The following is a 21,755-nucleotide window of genomic DNA, read 5'->3' as shown; positions in this document are numbered from 1 at the left end:
TGATGACTGAATATTCTAATATTATGCATCAAACATAGTGTACTTAATGTAAGTGTTTGATATTGAACAGTATTTGATAATTGACATTAAGTGACACTAGTAGCTCATGCACAATAGCAGTTGGTATTTGACAGATATGACAGCTGAAAGAGAACATTTTGTAAAGTGAATGCTGACTTTCCCCTCCTAATAATTCCACATATTCACTTAGCCAATAAGGAAGCAACCTTTTGAACAGGAATAAAAAACCAAACAACTCCTCCAGAATGTGCTTTTGCTTTGGGCACTCTCTTGATGTTGCCTTCGTCTGGAACTGCTTTGCATCTGACATTTCTGCTGTGGGATTCTCTCTGCCCAATCACCATCTTAGACTCTTCAACATTACACACGGTCCACCCTCCCTATATCCCACCCCCTACTCCTTCCCTGAGCTCCTCTCCATTGAGCCAGTGGCCTTCTCTGAAACATTGCCCTCTACTATCTCTCCTCTCCTCCTCTGCTTCTGCCTGCTCCATAGATGCTGCAGTTGTTACCTTCAATTTGTCCCTGTTGTCCCGCTCTTCCAACATACTTTTCTCCTCCCCGCACATCCACACCCCTGGCTCAGTGCCTCTGTTTGATAGTTTCACTCATATTCAGGTACAGCTGAAAGCCTTTGGTGGAGAACAAAAAAAGTGTGTGGCTGATGATCTCAGCCACTGTAAATTCATGCTCTCTCCCTTCTTGTCTAAGCAGCAATGCTGCACACATCTCATCTATACCAACCCTAGAAATTCACAGCACTTCTCCTCCTCCAATCTTGATGCTCTGTTAGGGCCTTGCTACTGGCTCTCCACCTCCTGACACTCTGCTCAACATTTCCCCTCTTCTTCCATGCTGAAACCAAAACTTACCTGCTCTTATTTCTTTCTCCTGCTCCTTCCATATACCAGTTATTCCTCCTCCTACACTTCTCTCTACCATTTTCATTTACTTTTTCTCACCTGACGTCCACTACCCTGCTCCTCCATGTGCTCACTTGATCACATTTAAAACTATTTACAGTGGTACCTCGGGTTACATACGCTTCAGGTTACAGACTCCACTATCCCAGAAATAGTACTTCGGGTTAAGAACTTTGCTTCAGGATGAGAACAGAAATCGCGAGGCGGCAGCGGGAGGCCCCATTAGCTAAAGTGGTGCTTCAGGTTAAGAACAGTTTCAGGTTAATAACGGACCTCCAGAACGAATTAAGTACTTAACCCGAGGTACCACTGTAGTTTAATATTTTTCAATTAAATGGACAAACTTGATCCACTGATACTGGCTTTTCAATGTCCAATAGTTATTTACACCTCCAGCACCCTGCTGCCACCCCCTTGCCTCTTAGGCTGTTTCTACACAGATATAAAAAACGCTATAAAAAAAAAGTTACAGGGGGAAGGGGGAACCCACTCCCAAGGCAATCTGCCATTGACTTTGGATTCTGCTCTACAGCACCATCTGATGTCAGATTTTTTAATAATGCATTTTTAACGTTATAAATTGACCTGTGTAGTTGAGTCCCCTTCCCCAAGTAACCCCCCCTTTGATATCCACTGCTGTAAACCCAAAATGATTCCCCCTGGTTAATGGGGAAACAAAACTCTTACAGCAGTTTTGAGAGCAAACTCTAAACCTGTCCGGCTTCGGGGATCCAGATCAAACAAAAGGAGCGTTCTTACCAGTCAGCTTCTTTAATAATCACAGCAAGAGACAAAGGAATGCATATCTCTCTAGAAATGGTGTTGCTTCCAGTAAAGGCTCACCCCCTCCGTCCCCATTAATCTATGTCATTTCTCTGTCGGGTAATCTGATCTTGTTGCCGCTGCACTTTCTGTTCCATCACTCTCAAAACCCGTCTAGTCTTAGGCGAAGGGGGATCAGGAATGCTTTCCAAGGATACTGAATCTACCAGCTGACTCTCTCCTGGCGTTTCCTCTTCTAGCTGTTCCTCAACCAGTATTTCCCAGCTTCCCCCCCCCCCGGACTATGCCCCTCTGCAAACCACTGTTCTAAATCAATACTGTCCTCCTGCCCTTGGGAAGGTTCAGGAAAAAAGTGGGGAGGCAGCTCCCACCATTCCTCCTCAGTCCAACCCCTGACAAAACCTGGGCTTAAAAATGAGTCAGCCCCTATTCTGTACCGGACCCCATATTCTATTGGGTAGGAGTGAGGAATCTTTTTCAACCTGAGGACTGCATTCCTGTCTGGAAAACCTTTCAGGGGCCACATACCAATGGTGGGAAGGGCCAGAGGCGCAACAAACATGAATTTTACCTTTGTGCAGTAAACTAGTTTCTGCACCCATTTACACACCCCTCTGCTCCATCCTTGGCAAGCAAGAGGCATTCTGGATTGTGTTTCAGCCAAGCAAATGGATTAAAAGAAGGTATGAAGTAGGACTAATGAGGAGTGCGGCTTGGGGGCAGAGGGGAGATGCAGGCTGGAGAGACTCCTTAGGGCCAGATAGAAAGGCCTGGGGGGCTGCAATTGAAGTTCCCCATTCCTGCCCATACAGCACGACATATATAGACTGTATTTCCTGAATATCCCTGTTCACGCTTGTCAGATTCATTTCATTAGGTGGGAATCACAACAACATAACTTACCTGTATAAGGCGGATGCTGTTCTCTTCAGGCCTTTGGGTCTGTTGGGCTTTGGTTCTCCAGCCATGTTTATATCTGCAGCAAATAACAATTTGGAATTACTGTTGTATTGCTCTCTTCCCATCCCTTATGCATACTTTTTTGTATCAAAGTCTTTTTTTTAATTTAAAAAAGCTTCATCTGTACTATTATTTGCATACCTTTATGCTATTTCCATACCTGCAAATAAACAAACATATACAAAGAGGTACTAGCCTTTTTCCTTTTGTGAAGGGTATAAAATGTATATGTATAGATTGGGGTGTTTCCCGCAGCAAATATGTCAGCTAGAGCTGTCAGAGGACCTGCCTTTTAAGTGACTAATCAATTCATTAAATAAAAGTAAATATATTTCCATATTGCCAAAACCTGTTTGAGATGATTGCAGTTTAGTAAACATCTAAGCACTGGTAGAGATATAAGGCCATTTGATCTCCTAATCTTGCACTCCTAGCGCTCGTGAATTCTTTTCCCTCCACTCTTTTGTGAAGATTATCTCCTGACTTTAGCTTTCACAAAAGAGAGGAGAGAAGGGGAAAGAGTTCAAAGGATTAGGAGTGCACGCATGGTTGGAAGATCAGATCTAAACAATATGATCAAAACAGCACAAAACAAAAATGAAATTAGTTAAAAATAAAACCACTAGCAGCGACAGAAATTCAGACGCCCAATACACCTTGCTTCTCCTCAAAAGCCTGGGCAAAGAGGTGCATCTTTACCTGAAATTGAAAATGTGGCTTGTTGGAAACAGGGAATGAAACTTCTATTTCCTCCTCTCATGTGCAAAGGAGGAATGAAAGTGAAGGATGGACAACACGGGCCTGTAGCTTGCTATAGCTCGTGTTACACAACAGCAAACCATGGTTTCTTGTTCATAACTGAAATGGGTCTCCCTCTCTCTATTCTCCCCACCTTGTTAAGCAGAACTCTACTCATGTAATGGGGGTTTCCTTGTTCCTTCCTGCACTATAGCTCCTCCAGCCTCCTAGGGACCCTCTAAGCACAGGTGGCCCATCCTAGTCTGCCACCTGTAGTGAAATGGGAAGGTGCTGTCTCCTCCACCACCCCTCCACTGAAGCCTCATTTCTTGGGTTTGCACGGCAGTGGCTTCTGGTGACATCTTGGAGGTCAAGTGAGAGTTTAGTGAGATCTTGCCAGAAGCCGCTGCTGTTCCTCCTCCTTTCTCCAGCAGTGGCAGTGGCGGGTGGGGCACGGTTGGGGGAACTGCTCTGCAGGGTTCTGTCATCTAAGGCTTAAGCCCACCTCACGGGCAAGCCAGCCCTGCCTCTGGGATAGCATGAGATTGGGAACAGGGAGTCAGAAGGAGAATGGGGAGAATTTGGCCAGCCGGTCTTGCTCATGCAGAAGTGCCTTTCTGCTTGTGCAAAACATCTCTGGATCCAAGCCAACACATTACATGGCTCTCAGCTTATAATCATTGTCTACCTTCATCCTCCTGTAAAATGAATGCCAAATATAGAGCATACAGGAGATGTTAGTTGTGTTCCTCTGAGCCTGCTTCCATTCAGGTGAGGCTAAAGGCTGTGCTGGGTGCAGACACATGTTTGAAGTCACCCAGCATGATTTCATGGACAGTCTTCAACTCCCACAATGGGGGAGAACGATGCTTTTTTGATCTGCCAAGGAAATGTTCATTCCCAAACCTCTGTACTGAAGGGGTGTGTGATATACATGAGGATAGAAATGTGTGACAATTTTTCGCCGTCTGCATGGAAACCAAAGTAACTCTGCGAACAAAGATGCCGACCGCTTTCTAGAAGCAAAGCATAAGGAAAGGTGATGTACCCTGCCATCCTGTTTTCTGAAAAATGTTCGGATGCTTGATGAAACACCCCACAAGGCCCTTCCGGCTTCACCTCACCCCCAACACACTGGGAAGTTGCCGGCACAATGGTACAGCACCACAGATCACAGGCATTCTTCCTTGCAAAGCTAAGGAGACTTAAAACATGATAAGGGTGCCTGCGTGTGTCATGACAGGGAGACACAACAGAGTTTATGAGGGATTTGGGGGAAACACTGCAAAGTTGCTGCTCTACAGAAGAAGCGCATGTCCTAGTCAGGTGCTATACTCGCAGGCAAGACGAGCACATGAGTGGGGCCATTCATTGCAGCCCTGTCCCTGGTGTTATGCATGCAAAGTAGCACCCAATTCAAGGTGTGACTATTAGTACATAAAGCCCTCAACAATTTTAGACCAGCTTACTTGAAGGGTCGTCTTACCCATATGTGCCCACTCAATTGCTTTTATATGCAGAACTGGCACTTTTACACATTCCATATAATGTTTGTTCTGCACTTGCAAGGAATTGCAAGTGTGGCAGCAGCTACTCTCTGGAACTCCCTGCCTATTGACATTAGGGAGGCCCAGTCATAGAGCTGTTTTCACTGCCTGTTAAAACGAGCCTACCCAGACTTGTAATTTTATTCCATTTTATTTTTTGAAACTCTTGATTTTACCTACATTTTGGCGATTTCATTGTCAGTTTCCAAAGTCTTGTTATTTTCATTGCTATTTCTTGTGAAGGTTTCATGTTATTTTATGTAAACTGCTTACAGGCTTTTTTAAAAATGTATTTTTTATTAAAGATTTCTTGGTTTGCAAAAATATGTGCAGTGTCTCTATTTTTCAAGTTACATTTTCTACAGATCAGTTTCATTTGTTGAGAAATTAGTGTTACATTATGAAGCTTTTGTTTAGGGAAGCTTTTAATGTTTAATAGACTATTGTATTTTAATATTGTGCTGAAAGCCACCCAGAGTGGCTGGGGAAACCAAGCCAAATGGGCAGAGTATAAATAAATTATTATTATTATTATTAAGAAAAGGGGGGAAGAGGTGGAGGGGGCCATGGTGGGTGGGGGTGGGGTGGGGTCAGGTCTTACAGGCTTAATTTTTTTCCCCCAAGCAGCATATAAATAAAAATAAATTGCAAGCTGCATTTCAGTTCTGCTTAAGGTTTTCATAAGAATAAGGTGATAACCAGAGAGCATTGTGTGTTGCTTTGGAGAACTGCTTCCCCCACCACACGCCACACACTGGTTGTGTGTGTGTGTGTGTGTGTGTGTCTCTGTCTGTGGAAGATTTATAATACAATGGCAATATCTGTTTTCTAAAAGGATAGCAAAATGTTCTGAGTTCTCATTTCAGGTTGTTACGCCAGACTTTGCACAGGGTGGGAATAGGTTTTGGGCCTCTGCACAGGCGTGTCTAGCACTCCTGCCGCCTTCAATATCGCCACCACCTACTGGGAGATCAAAAATGCCAATTTCTGATGGAGAATGCTATCTTCAGCAACAATTCTCAGTTTATGCCTGGTGACAAGAGCTGCTCAGCGGGTGACATTTCAAAGCACTGCACACATACAAAAATAAAAATGTTACTGTAAGAAACAATTCATTTCAAGCAAACAGATACCGAGTTAGATGCTGTCACTATTGCGGGTGGACCCTCCAGTACATTGGCTGGGGAAGTTTCAGACAAATGTGAAAAGTTTGTTTCCCTAATACCAGTCAAAATGCAGAAAGGCACAACCACCTTATTGTGCAGCCCACGTTGTAATAGTTTGCTTGGGCCAAGCTACATTTAGGAGTGGACAAGCATATCAATTTTTTGGATTCTCTCAGCTTCTCATTTCTCCAGCCTTAAGTTCTGTTCTCTCTATTCCCACATCATCTTGCAATCTTGATTTTTTAAAAAGATTCCATCAGCATTTCAGTGGGAATTTCTCATAAATATAAAAATTTGTATGCAATTTTGCTCACTGTACATATTTTTGCAAGGCAATTCTACCTAATACAATGCATTTCTGTATGTTATTTTCACCAATATATGCATTTTTATTAACACTTTCCTTTAATGCATGCATTTTTGCACATGTTACTTGCCTGGACAACTTTATCACAAAATTCAGCCAAGGATGAATTTTGAAGGATGGCTGTGTTTTGTGTATTGTTTCAGAAAGTGAAAATTAGGTAATTCAGTTGCAAATATGAACTGAATTAAATTTATCTCCATCCATAGGTACATATTATGTTTAATTCATTTGTATTTAATGTTACTGTTTTAATAACCAAGAAGGTGGGGTACTCTGGGTGTGTGTGTGTGTAATTTCCCCTGTTCCCCAAATCGTTGTGATGCCTCTAGCAGGTAAACTTTCAAACCCTTCTCCCCCTGCAGTTGGTAAACTAATGCTAAACCCCTATGGGAAACAAGATACAGTATGTGAAAAACACCCAAGCAGAAAGTTCTGCTGCCAGCACCTGAATCTGGTTGGATTGCTCTGACATGAGCTTAAAAATCAAAGATTTCAAGAGACACTGAAAGTGAGTAAAAAAAAAATACATTCCATGAAAAGCATAGCATAGACATGAACAAAGTCCAACTCTCAAAAGAGTTTTCCCAAGAGACAGTTACTAGCAAAAGTCACTGTGAACACAATTAACAAGCTCAGAAACCACTTAAAGGAGCATACTTTATGCTTGCCAGAAGACCCAAGGTGGGCTGGTGAAAGAACCTTAGCCTGCAATCTAACTCCACTGACCTGGGAATAAGCACCACTGAATTCAGTAGGTCTTACTTCTGAGTAGACATGCTTAGGTTTGAACTGGTGACACTTATGTCTCAGCTCTCAGCCTCACTATATTAAATGATCTCCCCTCATTGACTTGCAAGAAATCACTAACATTAAAAGAGTCTTGGAACAGTATTTTCCAAAAATAGATTAAGTTTCAGGTCATGACCTAATATTTACTTCTCTTGCCTTCTATGTCTCCACCTTACATTTATTAATTCATTTGAACAGAAAAATACAACTTTCTTCTTTGCCTAAAATTATTTCTGTCAGATTAGCTGAACTCTTCCTTTTCCAACCCATTGTTCTTTATCTTCCTGTGAAATCCCATAGATGTCTACTAAAAAATGAGTTCCATGGGGCTTACTCCCAGGGAAATGTGTCTTCTTTGGTGCTATTTTCCTAGAAAAAGAGGTGCTGGAACTCACCATGAAAGCCTCCCCTGTTGTCTTCTAATGGCACTGGCACCCACCTGAGAGGTGCCAGAACCAAGTTCCAGTGAGTTCTGGTTGAAAAAGAAAAAGCTCTGCTCTTAATGACCCTTCTAGGAGACAGGGATCATTAATCCTTCCAAGAGGTAGGGATATTAGATGCAGCTGGGCAAAATCTAATCTTGCTTGCCACTGGCTTAAAATACTCAGATGACAGAATAGCTAAGGATGGGATGAAATAGAGATTAACTGTTTTAAGAATGAATCAACCTAAAGAGGGTGACTCTAACTCATATTTCCTTTTATTATTGATGGCAAAACCCCATTTAAAGTTACTGTTTGCATTGGGAGGAAGCTCCCTGCCTTTCTGACTTTGGGGAACTCAAGAGCTGTTCTTTCAACTGTACAGGCATTTATACAGGTATATACTGATTGGCAATAGCAAGTGAGTGGTCCAGTTCTATAGTTGCTATTGGGCATGAGAGCAAGCTCTGCGCATTTCTAGCAGAAAAGGCAACTATGTGGGTGGTTTCATGCACCAATGTGCAGAGGAGGGTTGACTCAGTACCTCTGAAAATGACATAGTCAGATTCTGAGCATAAACAACAGTTATCAAGTTCTGATTGTGGACTTTCTAGCAGTATCTGGCTGGGCATATTAAAGGTATAATCCTGGCACAGTGGTTGTATCATCTAACTCAGAATGGCTGCTGAGCTTATCAGATGGGGCCCATTATACTATAACTAGAAACGCTATGAATGGAACCTTATAATCTTTGGAATAATAATAATAATAATAATAATAATAATAATAATAATAATAATAAATAAAAATAATAAAAATATAATAATTTATACCCCACCTATCTAGCTGGGTTTCCCCAGCCACTCTGGGCGGCTTCCAACAAAATTTTAAAATACAATAGTCTATTAAACATTAAAAGCTTCGCTAAACAGGGCTGCCTTCAGATGTCTTCTAAAAGTCTGGCAGTTGTTTTTCTCTTTGACATCTGGTGGGAAGGAGTTCCACAGGGCGGGTGCCACTACTGAGAAGGCCCTCTGCCTGGTTCCCTGTAACTTGGCTTCTCGCAGTGAGGGAACCCCCAGAAGGTCCTCGGCGCTGGACCTCAGTGTCTGGGTAGAACGATGGGGGTATGCAAACCATGTGATCTACCAATGAGCCATGGACCCTTTCAAAATTTCCCAGGCTTTCCCAGCTGTGCTACTTGAGATCCTTCAACCAGAGACCTCAGAAAATTAACCTGCAGTACTAAGCTGCTAGGGAGTTTAAAGAGAAGCAGATGTGATCTGAATGAGAAGATTCTATCACTTTTCAACAGTAACAAGGGCTTTGGGCAAAGTATTACACCTACTGTATTAACACAGAGCATATACCAATAATGAGCTATATTGGATGCAGCATTCAGACTTTTCAATGAAAGCAAGGTTTAAGTGAAGTAACCACTTCCATCAGGACATATTTCCCACAGTAAGCTTGCTTACATGTTATGTTTGCAGTGCAGGTAATCAGGATTATCCCCAAGGAAATTTGGTAGCTTATACTGTTCTCTCCTTTCGTTTCTAGTAGTTTATGATTAAAAGCCTCTCCTGCGCTGCGTGATCATTCATGGCTCTTTAGTAGTAGATGGGCTGCTTTTTGTAATATGTGAACAATTGGGGGCTGCGGTCACATATCATGGCACCAAAGCACCGAGAATAAGCCTTTTGCATTTTTCACAGTGTGTGCCACATTAGGTGCCTAATTTGATTTGGGACCTCTCGGTGCTGCTGTAGCGCATACTACAGCAAACATCATCATCACTTCGTGTTCAGCAGCTGGCAGCCTCACTGCAGAAAATGAAATCCTGAACACCCACACACCTGGTTTTAGAACATCTGTTTGTCTTGCAGCAAAGACTCAAAACGGATCTGCAACAAATTGCCCCTAATAGGCCCAAGTTAGTTGCAAAAGACTCAGAATCAGCAGAAGAAGGTGGGCAGGTGACCTACAAGAAGGGCTGGCCTACTTCTCTAATGCTTCCTGGCTGCCTTTAAATTAGGGCTGCAGTTAGCTTAATTGGCAAATTAATTAACTAAAATGTTAGTTGATTAATCAGCAAGGGCCCCCTGTAATAAGTCAGGCTGCTAATGAAGCAGAGACTTAACCTATTTTTGGGGCTATTTGGCTAGATTTCCTGTGACTGCTATACAGGTAATGCATAAAAGTTTATTAACATGGAACGGTAACTTTTGTTTACTGCAATATTGTGCTTCTTTTTTGAAATGTTAGTTATAATATGCAGATTTAATTAAATCAATTAATTAGTTAGTTAATTCATTTATCAGTTAAAAGGCACCAGATCAGTTATTTAAGTGGTTGATAGCTGGCCCTTTCATTGTACACCTTCAGGCACCAGGCAAAAACATTCCTCCTCAATCAGGCCTTTGGCTGATGAATATCCTAAACCCTTTTAAATATGTTTGGGGGGAGGGTTATTGGTTTGGGAGGGTTGTTCTTGGTTTTTATCATGTATTTTGTGTTTTTATCTTGTATTTTTATGTTGTGAACTGCTCTGAAATCTAAGGACGAAGGGCGGTATACAAATTTAATAAATAATAGCAACAGTAATAATGTAAGCACTGCCCCTCAATGTAATCCTCTCTTTGAGGCATGTATTTGCAGTATAAGGTTGTAAAGTGTGAACGTTTTATTTATACAGAAAGCAAATGGGCGCAAATCAACATTTGCTTTGGAGTATATGCGAAGTAACTCGACAAATAGCAGGCTAGTTCTTGACGCTGCTTATTGAACAGGAGGAGAGGGGATCAGCTGCAGAAATTAATACTCCTCTGAAACCAAAGCTATTTTCTTTCATGCCTCCTCCAAGGCTAGGGAGCTTATGGCACAAGTCCTCTTAAAACAACCTCAGGAACACATTTTTGCATAGGTTTCCTAGCCTTGCAACTTAAGGTTCTATGTCAAGAGTACAACTTTCCATGCAAATGTCAAAACTCTGTGATATTCATTTCAACTTCACATGGGAGAGGCCTTCCCCCAGTTCCACAGGGACCTTCAGTTTTCCGAGGGTTCCCATCCACCTTAGTCTGCACATACCAAGTTCCAAATAAGGATATTAGAGAAAGAGGCAACGAGTCCTTACCTAATGTCTGCCCGGCGAGTACTCTCCCATTCTCCCCCAGGACAGCTGCCCGTGCGTGCCTCTCGTTTGAGTACTGTACAAATGCATAGCCCTTGTGAACAGAGCAGCCCACCACCCTGCCGTACTTAGAGAAGATGGTCTCTACGTCTGACTTCTTGACCACTGCTGTGTTGAGGTTCCCAATGAAGACTCTGGAGTTGATGGACTTGGGGTCATTCTTGTTTGTGATGTTACTCGTCTGCACTTTCAGTGACATCTTGACACCTGAGTAGGCAAGATATAGGGAGGGTCAGGAAGGCACCGGCATCCTAAAGGAAAAGAGCCTGGTGGTGCCAGGCAACGGTGGTCACATGGGATTAGAGCAAAATGTTCCGTCAAAAATATGCAGAGAACAAAGTGAACTGGTGACAACCAAAGCCCGTTTGTCAGGTGTTATTCATGCAGAAACTAAATCCTCACAAAGCCTGAGGAACAGTGGTCTTGTGGCACCTGAGACCTCAATCAGGCCTAATTTTAGGTTTATAGTATAGGCTCTGAATTGTGGAGGTTGTTTTTCCTTATTTAGGAAAGAGGTTCAATCAGTAGAGAGAACTATTCCCTTTCTTGGTGTCTTTGCTACAGAATAACAAGAAATAGGTCACAACCACACCATGCATTTAAAGCACATTGTTTTCCCCAAAGATTCCTGGAAACTGGAGTTTGTTAAGAGTACTGGGACATGAGAGGGAGTAAACTACAGGTCCCAGGATTCTTTGGGGGCAGCCATATGCTTTAAATATATTCAACTCAACTGGCACTCTAACAGAAGCCAGTTGAAGGGCTCTTGCTAGTGCAAGGAGGGTTTACCCCCTCTCTTCACCCCATGTGGTCACATGCCTCCCCCAGATCTTGTCAGGAGAACCCTGAGAAGAGTGCACAGGAGAGGAGCGGGTGGGTCATTCCATCAAGCAAGCAGAAATTCTTGTGCTGGTGGAACAGTCAGAAAAGCATAACATTGAATCCCTCTCGCAGTGTGGAGGCGACCATAGTTACAGATTAGTGTTGCCACATTACAACTTGGGGATCCTCTCTTTTGTTTTCAGGTCCACCAAAGAAATGGGAGACAAAACAGTAATTGTTTCTCCTTCTCATTTGACTCCCCCCACTTTTATCCTTTTTTCCTTTCTCACCTGCTGAATAGCATCCTTGGAGTTATCAGGGCAAAAGAAGTCAAGAGAGGAGGGTAAATACAAGAATCTGAGGGAATTCATGACAGGTATTGCTACACAGTGCTTCGTATTTCCCACAATGGGCAAACAAAAGATCAAATCTCAATCCACTTCTCCCATCAGCACTGCCACAATATGTTTTACTGCCCGGGGTGATAGACAAGATGGCAGCTCATCCCTTTCCCATAAATTCCATGTACATAATCCAACCTGACTGGCACTTAAATTTTTACTTCATCACTGGTTGCCTCCGCTGTACCTCAGGGCAGGTATAGAACTGACTATGTGACAGCACAGTTCTGTCATCCCCGACTTTGCTGGCCCTTCCCACTCCTCAGCATTTGCTTCCTGAGGAAGTTGCCTCACTCTGCCTCATAGTATGACCAGCCTTGTCCCTTTCTAATGGCTCTCTAAGACGCCTTCTGTATTAAACATTTAAAGCAGCGTTGTACTACCTGAATAGTCATGGCTTCCCTCAAGGAATCCTGGGAGCTGTAGTTTGTCAAGGCAGCTGAGAGTGGTTAGGGGACCCCTATTCACCTCATGCAGCTACTGTTCCCAGAATTCCCTGGGAAAAGTAATTGACTGTTAACCACAGATGGGGACTTAGTGGGAATTGCTTGCTTAGGTGGATGTACATAGAATTACTGCTTCAGAAGGAATGCTACTAATAAATAATAATACTCTTATGACAGAAAAGGGACAGTGGGATAGCTGTTTGGGTAAGATGGTGGATATTCTTGGGTGTCTGCCCAGACTGAACAGGAACACATCACAAAAAGAGAAGGATCTCTGAAATGAGAGCCAGTGTGGTGTAGTGGTTAAGAGCGGTAGTCACGTAATCTGGGAAACCGGGTTCGCGTCTCCGCTCCTCCACATGCAGCTGCTGGGTGACCTTGGGCCAGTCACACTTCTGTGAAGTCTCTCAGCCCCACTTACCTCACAGAGTGTTTGTTGTGGGGGAGGAAGGGAAAGGAGAATGTTAGCCGCTTTGAGACTCCTGAAGGGGAGTGAAAGGCGGGATATCAAATCCAAACTCTTCTTCTTCTTCTTCTGAAATCTTATCTGAACCATCCCAGTTATAAGCAAAAGAATGGGCTATACTATGAGGCTTGCTTCATGCTTTCTTCACACACAAACATTTAAGAAGCTTTTACTACACTCTGACACCTCCCCTGCTGTGAAAGCCCCTCCTTGGAAGACTGAGATTGGGACACGCCAACTGTATTCAAAGAGAATTTTTAAAACCCTTTCTCTCAAATGTCCTCTTCTCCTTGAATCGTAACCCTCTCTGCTGAAAGTTGCCTCCCAGGGATGTGAGGAAGAGGGTATTGAACAGCCCTCTGCCTTCCGACACTCCTCTCCCTATCAATTTCCACCGGGGGCCCTTCCTGATCCTGTGGGCCAAGGGGCAAGGCCTGTGTGACTTTCCACCACCTCCCACGGCGATGAACAGCACACCCTGAATACGCTTCACTTTACACCACTTTGGTCTTCCTTCCCGAGCCGTTTGTAAGATTGGCTCGAGTAGCTGCGAGAGGCTGTTCTCTGGCAAAGACTCTTCCGCCTGCCAGTTCGATTGCACTGGGCTGTGACGAGGAGGACTGAGCCCCGTTTTCAATATGCAGAGCAGCGCTGGCCTTGGAATACCATGGGGCATGTCAAATTCACCTTTCCCACTCCTCTCATGCCTTCTGCATTATTCATGCCCCCCGGATCAATCTGAATAGATCTGAGCAACGCATATGCAATCCAGACAGAGCACGGAGCCAGACTTTATAGCTTTAGCTTTCCATTTTTCACTCCCACAATGCAATGTCAACACGGTCTGTGTCAGTGGGCTCAGCTCCCAGTAGGTAGTTCTTTAAAAAAATATCAAACATCAAATCTGAGCTGTGAGACAAGACAAAGCTATTCATCTCTCCTAGATACACCAGCTTTCTAGTTATCCTGGGCTGAAAACTTTCATAGACTGTGTATGCATCATGCACTTAAAGCACACCCCTCTGAAATAATTCCAGGAACTGTAGTTTGCTAAGGACCCTGGGAATTGTAGCTCTGCGAAGAGTTAAAAAACCCCCACAGAATTATTGGGGTGTGTGTTTTAAATGTATGGTATATACACAGTCTTAGGTACAGTGAGGGAGGCTTGGCACAGGGAGCAAGGAAGTGTACAATGTGCAAGGGGTGCAAGAAAACAGCAGTACGGTACTAGCAGTCCCCCACCAATGTTGTTTTAAGCAAGGCTTTGGGAAAGGGGATATGCAACGAGGCTGGGATATCTGACGCGCCTTTAATATTTCATTTGCTGCTTTCCAAAGGAAATGTTGCTTTTGCTTGTTCTGAAATAAGGCTGCAATCCTCTATACACACAGGACCTCCTGAAACAAGAGGGGGCTTACTTCCAAGTAAATGTATACAGAATAGCACGGCACAACAATTTTTTGAAGAAAAACACACCAAAGTTCTTTTTGGAGCACTTGGGATGATTGCAATAGCATTCCATGCAGCAGATTAACCATGAAGAACATAAGTAGAGCCCCGCTGGATGAGGCCAATGGCCCACTGAGCCCAGCATCTTGTTCTTACAGTGGCCAAGTGGATGGCTATGGAAAGGCTGCGAGCAGGGCTTGAGTGTAACAGCACCCCCCCCGTGCTGTTAATTATAACAACTACTATTTAGTGCTCACTGGAAGGACAGATCCTGAAGCTGAGGCTCCAATACTCTGGCCACCTCATGAGAAGAGAAGACTCCCTGGAAAAGACCCTGATGTTGGGAAAGATGGAGGGCACAAGGAGAAGGGGATGTCAGAGGACAAGATGGTTGGACAGTGTTCTCAAAGCTACTAAAATGAGTTTGACCAAACTGCGGGAGGCAGTGGAAGACAGGAGTGCCTGGCGTGCTCTGGTCCATGGGGTCACAAAGAGTCGGACACGAATAAATGACTAAACAACAACAACTATTTAACTTTAAGAATTGAGGTCTGAATTTGCTTTCCCCCTCTCCTCTCCCCCCTCTCTCTTTTCCTTTTGTGTCATGTCTCTTAGATGGTGAGTCTGTAGGCAGGGACTGTCTTGCTTTATGAATGTCAGTGGTTCTGGGAGCCTTTTTGGCTGAAGAGCTGGGTAAACAAACAAACAAACAAATATTGATCTAAAAGGCTCCCTAGAGACCAATGTCCATAATTTCCCTAGGCATTTTGCTCTTGCAGGGTCAACATTTGTACTTGGTTTCCTTTTTTAAAACAGAGAAAGTTTGTTCAACTTTATCTCAAACCCTGCTTAGCCAAAAGAAAGAATCATTGACTCTGACAAAGGGACAAGAGGTGGGGCAGCTTGCAAGCATTCTTGGAGGACATAGATGATCTGGAATAATAGAATAATAGAATCAGAATGGTGGAATTGGAAGGGACCACAAGAGTTATCTAATCTAACCCCCTGCAATGAAGGAATCTTACATCCATTCCAATCAGGCCTGGCCGTGGAGGAGAGTCGCCCTTGGTCACCCTGATGGATGATGTGGATAAGAAAACAACAACCCAAGCTTGAATCCTGACAAGATGGAGGCACTATTAGTGTGTAGCTCCCATGTCTGGCCAGTTGCCTACCCTGGATGGAGTTGTAGCCCCCTGAAGGAGCAGGTTTGGGGGTGTTTCTCGATCCAGCTCTGTCACTGTATGCTCAAATAGCCTCAGTGGCAAGAAGTGCCTTTTATCAATGCGGCTGGTTCAACAGCTAGGGCTGTTCCTGGGCCAGGAAAGCCTTGCCACAGTAGTTCACTCACTGGTTACTTCAAGACTGGATTACTGCCATGCACTTCAAGACTGGATTACTGCCACGCTTCCCTCATGCTTAGTCTGGAAGCCACAGCTAGTGCAGAATGCTGCAGCACAATTGCTGACAGGAGTGGGATCTTGTTGGCATACGACACCTGTGCTCAGAGATCTGCACTGGTTGCTAACCTGCTACTGGGCCAAGTTCAAGGTGTTACTATTAGTATACAAAGCCTTAATGACTTGGGACCATATTACCTTCATGATCACCTAACTCCACAAGTGCCCACTCAAACGCTTTGATCGGCAGAACTGGCAATACTGCAGAGGCCACATAACACCTGCCCCACATTTGTAAGGACTCAATTGTTTGGTGGGTCAGAACCTGCCCGTTGGAACTCCCTGCCTATTGATATCAAACAGCCACCTTCACTGCATAGCTGTCAACTTTCCCCTTTTCTTGCGAGGAATCCTATTCAGAATAATGGAATTTCCCTTTAAAAAAGGGAAACATTGACAGCTATGCTTCACTGTATTCTTTTTGGTGCCTGCTAAGAAGGGCAGTGCCAAAGAATGCTCCAACTACTGCACAATTTCACTCATTTCACACGCTAGCAAGGTTATGCTTAAAATTCTACAAGGAAGGCTCAAGCAGTATGTGGACCGAGAACTCCCAGAAGTGCAAGCTGGATTTAGAAGAGGCAGAGGAACCAGAGACCAAATTGCAAATGTGCTGGATTATGGAGAAAGCTAGAGAGTTCCAGAAAGACATCTACTTCTGCTTCATTGACTATGCAAAAGCCTTTGACTGTGTCGACCACAGCAAACTATGGCAAGTTCTTAAAGAAATGGGAGTGCCTGATCACCTCATCTGTCTCCTGAGAAATCTCTATGTGGGACAAGAAGCTACAGTTAGAACTGGATATGGAACAACTGATTGGTTCAAAATTGGGAAAGGAGTACGACAAGGCTGTATATTGTCTCCCTGCTTATTTAACTTATATGCAGAATTCATCATGCGAAGGGCAGGGCTGGATGAACCCCAAGCCGGAATTAAGATTGCCGGAAGAAATATCAACAACCTCAGATATGCAGATGACACAACCTTGATGGCAGAAAGTGAGGAGGAATTAAAGAACCTTTTATTGAGGGTGAAAGAGGAGAGCGCAAAATATGGTCTGAAGCTCAACATCAAAAAAACGAAGATCATGGCCACTGGTCCCATCACCTCCTGTCAAATAGAAGGGGAAGAAATGGAGGCAGTATGAGATTTTACTTTCTTGGGCTCCGTGATCACTGCAGATGGTGACAGCAGTCATGAAATTAAAAGACGCCTGCTTCTTGGGAGAAAAGCAATGACAAACCTAGACAGCATCTTAAAAAGTAGAGACATCACCTTGCCAACAAAGGTCCATATAGTAAAAGCTATGGTTTTCCCAGTAGTGATGTATGGAAGTGAGATCTGGACCATAAAGGCTGATCGCTGAAGAATTGATGCTTTTGAATTATGGTGCTGGAGGAGACTCTTGAGAGTCCCATGGACTGCAAGAAGATCAAACCTATCCATTCTGAAGGAAATCAGCCCTGGGTGCTCACTGGAAGGACAGATCGTGAAGCTGAGGCTCCAATACTTTGGCCACCTCATGAGAAGAGAAGACTCCCTGGAAAAGACCCTGATGCTGGGAAAGTTGGAGGGCACAAGGAGAAGAGGACGACAGAGGACGAGATGGTTGGATAGTGTTCTCGAAGCTACCAGCATGAGTTTGATCAAACTGCGGAAGGCAGTGGAGGACAGAAGTGCCTGGCGTGCTCTGGTCCATGGGGTCACGAAGAGTCAGACACGACTAAACGACTAAACAACAACAACAACGCGAGTGCTTAATGGCGGTCCTTGCCTCGAGCTCCGAGGGAGGACTGCTCCGCAAGTTCGGGTCTGACCCGCTACGGCGAGCGGGGGACCCCTAAAATTACAGACGCTGAAGCCTGTAAGCAAGGAGACTCGGCGGGCACCTTTTGCGCCCCCCGGTACTGTGAAAGAGCCTTTTTAAAGGCTACGGAGCGGCATCGGGAGTGAGCGCGGTGCTGAGAGTCGTCACCCAGCCTGCGGAGTGAAGCCGCGTCGCCATTGAGCAGAGAGCGCCGATTCCTTCCTGAAACTGAATTTGGACTGTAAAACCCGTGAGTAAGATTGACAGACGGAACGGGACATTTAAAATGGGACTTAAAAATTTGGCTGAAAACGGGAAAGGCATAAAGTAAGGAAGTCTGCCTCCCCGGACTGCATGTAAATAAAGCAACGAAAGAACAAAGCTGCATTTAAACGAAGGTTAACTTCTAAGTTGTTTAAAACCTGACATCGGACTTAAACTCCCCCCCCAGTGAGCAGGAGAAGGGGGGGAATAAGAGTGAAATTTACAAGCCTGCTTAAAGGAGTGGAGGAAAGAGATCTTTCACTGTCAAAACCCTGAGTCGGGCTGCCGGAGCAAGCACCTGGCAACTAAACTGTCAATTTAAATTGGATACAAAGTTGGGGTTTTGACTGAAACAAAGTTATAAGACTTTAATGGAGTTATTTTGTGAACATCTCAGATTGAAACTGTAAAAAGTGTTTTGACTATGGACTTTTGGACTCTGTTTTTTGGGATTCTTTGTTCTCTACCCTATGTCTTTTTGACTTTCTAAACTGGATACAACTAAATGCTCCCTCTAGAGGACTTAAAGAAAATTTGTTACTGTGAGAGGGAAAGAGTGGAACTTTCCACTTCTAAGCCTTTCCTGTGAGAATTGACCTTGAGGACATGAGTAGCCAACCAGATGAGATAACAACTAGATCCAAAGCAAAACAAACCCAGCAAACTCAAAAGAAAAGGGGTTCTTTGCAAGGCATAACACCAGCTGGACAGGAAAAAGCACCAACTGCATCTATGGAGTCAATGACACAGGCATTGCTCAAAATAAATCAATCTTTGGAAGCACTGACAAAGCAGTCAGCGGAGAATACAAAAAAATTGAATGATCTAACAACAAGATTGGACTTGAACACGGCAAGCGTAGCCTCTAATACAGACTCGATAAATAAACTTATTCAAGAAAATTCAGAAACAAGAAAGATTGCCCAAAGTGCAAAAGACACAGCAGAAGGAACTAAGAGGGAGCTTGCTCCAATTACGAAAAAGGTGAATGAACATGATGCAACTCTGGCTTTGTGGGAACTTCAGAGAAAGGAGAAAAATCTTAAATTAAGATCAATCCCAGAGGAAGAGAAAGATAGTCTTGCAGAATTCCTCACAGAAAATATTTTGGAATTTTGGCAGGACGAATTCCAGGAGGAATAATTTGAAATAACAACGGCCTTCCGACTGGGCAGAAGGCAAGGCAAGAAACCTAGGGACTGCTTGATTACATTGAGATCTAAAGAAGAAAGAGACAAAATTCTAGATCTACATTACCAAAAGGCCCTTGTAATCCAGAACTGTCAAGTACAGATCTTCAAAGACATCCCTAAATACATTTTGGAGGTGAGGGCCTTTTATAAAGATCTGGTCTACCTTCTGAAGAAGAACAATATACCTTTCAGGTGGGAGTTCCCACAAGGACTGTCTTTTAACTACACAGGAAGGAAGATTAAAATAAAAACAATTCAAGACAAAGAATTGTTTTTGGAAAGAAACCAGGAGGATCTACAGAAAGGAACAGTAGGCACAACAGCGGAGAAAGAACCGACAGATATTGCAAATCTCTCATTTGGACTTTTACTACCATCGGAGGAAGAACAAAAACTTGGAGCAGTCGGAGGAATAGGTACATAGCACCAAAATGTCTCTGCAACTTCTCAGTTGGAACTGTAATGGTCTAAACCTCCCCAGGAAGAGGCGCCAAGTCTTTCATATTTTGAAAAAAGAACAATTGGACTTAATTTGTTTGCAAGAAACGCATGTGACTAGGATACACAGGAAACTACTTATAAATAAGAGGCTTGGACAAGAATTCATTTCATCAGATAAAGTTAAAAAAAGAGGTGTTGTAATTTATGCAAAAGAGAAATTGGCTCCTAAAATGATCTTTAAAGATGAACAAGGAAGATACCTGGCAATAGAAATACAAGTACAGGGAGAAAAAATTATGATATTGGGAATATACGCACCAAATGAGGGGAAGGCGGAATTCTTTAAGAAGTTGCATGAGACTTTAATGGACTATTTGGACTTTAAAATTATTATGATGGGAGACATGAATGGTGTTGTTTCCACCAATATGGATAAGGCTCAGAGACAGACCATCTCCAATGATGGGAGACTTCCAAAGACCTTTTTTGAAATGACTGAAACACTGGACTTGATTGACATCTGGAGAGTAAAGAACCCTCTGGAGAGGGAGGGAACTTTCTTTTCTGAAGCAAAGATGACCTGGACAAGGATTGACCAAATTTGGGTAACTAGTTGTATGGCACCGAAGATAAAAAAAGCAGAAATTTGCCCAAAGACTTGCTCAGACCACAACGCAGTGAAGATAGAGATGAAACTTACAACAACTGGAACCTTCAGATGGAGGATGAATGACGCCCTATTTAGAGATGAAGAGATCTACAAAAAGGCCCAAAAAACACTGAAAGACTATTTTGAAATAAATTTGAGAACTGATGTGGAAAAAAGAACAATTTGGGACGCTAGCAAGGCCGTGATGCGAGGTTTCATAATACAACAAAATTCCATAAAGAGGAAAAAACAGAATGAGAGAAAAGAAAAACTTTTGGAAAAGATAAAAGAAGCCGAAAAGAAATTGAGGTCCAAACCAAAGTCTCATGAGATTTTGAGAGAAATAAAGTATTATCAGTCACAATATATGGAACTGATGAACCAAGAGATAGAATGGAAGATAAAGCAAATGAAACAAAGAACATTTGAATCGGCGGACAAATGTGGGAAACTTTTGTCATGGCAATTGAAAAAGAGACAAAAATTGAACACTGTGACAAGTTTGGAAATGGAAGGAAAAATTATCCACAAACCAAATGAGATAAATAATTGTTTCCAAAGTTTTTTTTAGAAAACTATATGCACAAGGGCCGATTAATGAGAAGGAAATAGAAGAATTTATTCAAAAACATGGATTACCAAAGATCTCAGATCAAAGTAAAAGAATTTTGAATGAGAAAATAACAGGACAGGAAATAGAGGATGCCATTCAGAAGATGAAACTAGGAAAATCTCCAGGCCCAGATGGCTTGACTGCTAGATATTACAAGGCACTGAAGGATTGGTTAATACAACCACTGAAGGAAGTTTGTAATGAAATTTTGGAAGGGAAAAAGGCACCCGAATCGTGGAAAGAAGCTTTTATTTCACTTATACCGAAAACAGAGGCTGAAAAGAACCAGGTCAAAAACTACCGCCCTATATCATTACTCAATGTGGATTACAAAATCTTTGCAGACATTTTAGCAAAAAGATTGAAGAGAGTATTGGTGCAGGAGATTCATAAGGACCAAACAGGCTTTCTCCCAGGGAGACATATGTCAGACAATGTAAGGAACATTATAGACATTTTAGAGTTGTTGGAAGTTAACATTAATAGAAAGGCAGTGATAATTTTTGTGGACGCGGAGAAAGCCTTTGATAACATTGGTTGGACCTTTATGAAGAAGAATCTCCAAGGGATGGGGGTAGGCCAAAGATTTGAAAACGGTATAGGTGCTATATATTCTAAGCAAAAAGCAAAGCTGATTGTTAACAATGTGGTAACGGAAGAGATTCCTATAGAAAAAGGTACACGACAGGGATGCCCAATATCACCCTTACTTTTTATAACAGTCCTGGAGGTTTTGCTGAACATGATTAGAGGGGACCAACTGGTTAAAGGCGTTCAGCTTGGAACAAAAGACTACAAATTAAGGGCGTTTGCAGATGATTTGGTACTGACGTT

General features: G+C 43.1%; 1 protein-coding gene across 4 annotated transcripts in view; it reads right to left on the bottom strand.

The window, feature by feature from the left end:
* Nucleotides 1-21,755, bottom strand: part of RALY (RALY heterogeneous nuclear ribonucleoprotein) — a 206,819-nt gene that overhangs the window by 25,551 nt on the left and 159,513 nt on the right. For all 4 annotated transcript variants that reach the window (XM_082226476.1, XM_082226474.1, XM_082226473.1 and 1 more), the window contains 2 exons: nucleotides 10,853-11,116; nucleotides 2,631-2,703 (listed from right to left, as the gene is read on the bottom strand). In XM_082226476.1, coding sequence (XP_082082602.1) covers nucleotides 2,631-2,703; nucleotides 10,853-11,108 — 329 coding nt within the window. In that variant the 5' untranslated portion in view covers nucleotides 11,109-11,116. The remainder of the gene's footprint in view (nucleotides 1-2,630; nucleotides 2,704-10,852; nucleotides 11,117-21,755) is intronic.

This window comes from Podarcis vaucheri (genome assembly GCF_965113315.1).
Source record: "Podarcis vaucheri genome assembly, chromosome: 6".
Lineage (NCBI taxonomy): Eukaryota > Metazoa > Chordata > Lepidosauria > Squamata > Lacertidae > Podarcis > Podarcis vaucheri.
Note: the sequence above shows the minus strand (reverse complement) of the source record. Positions and strands in the feature narration are given on the sequence as shown.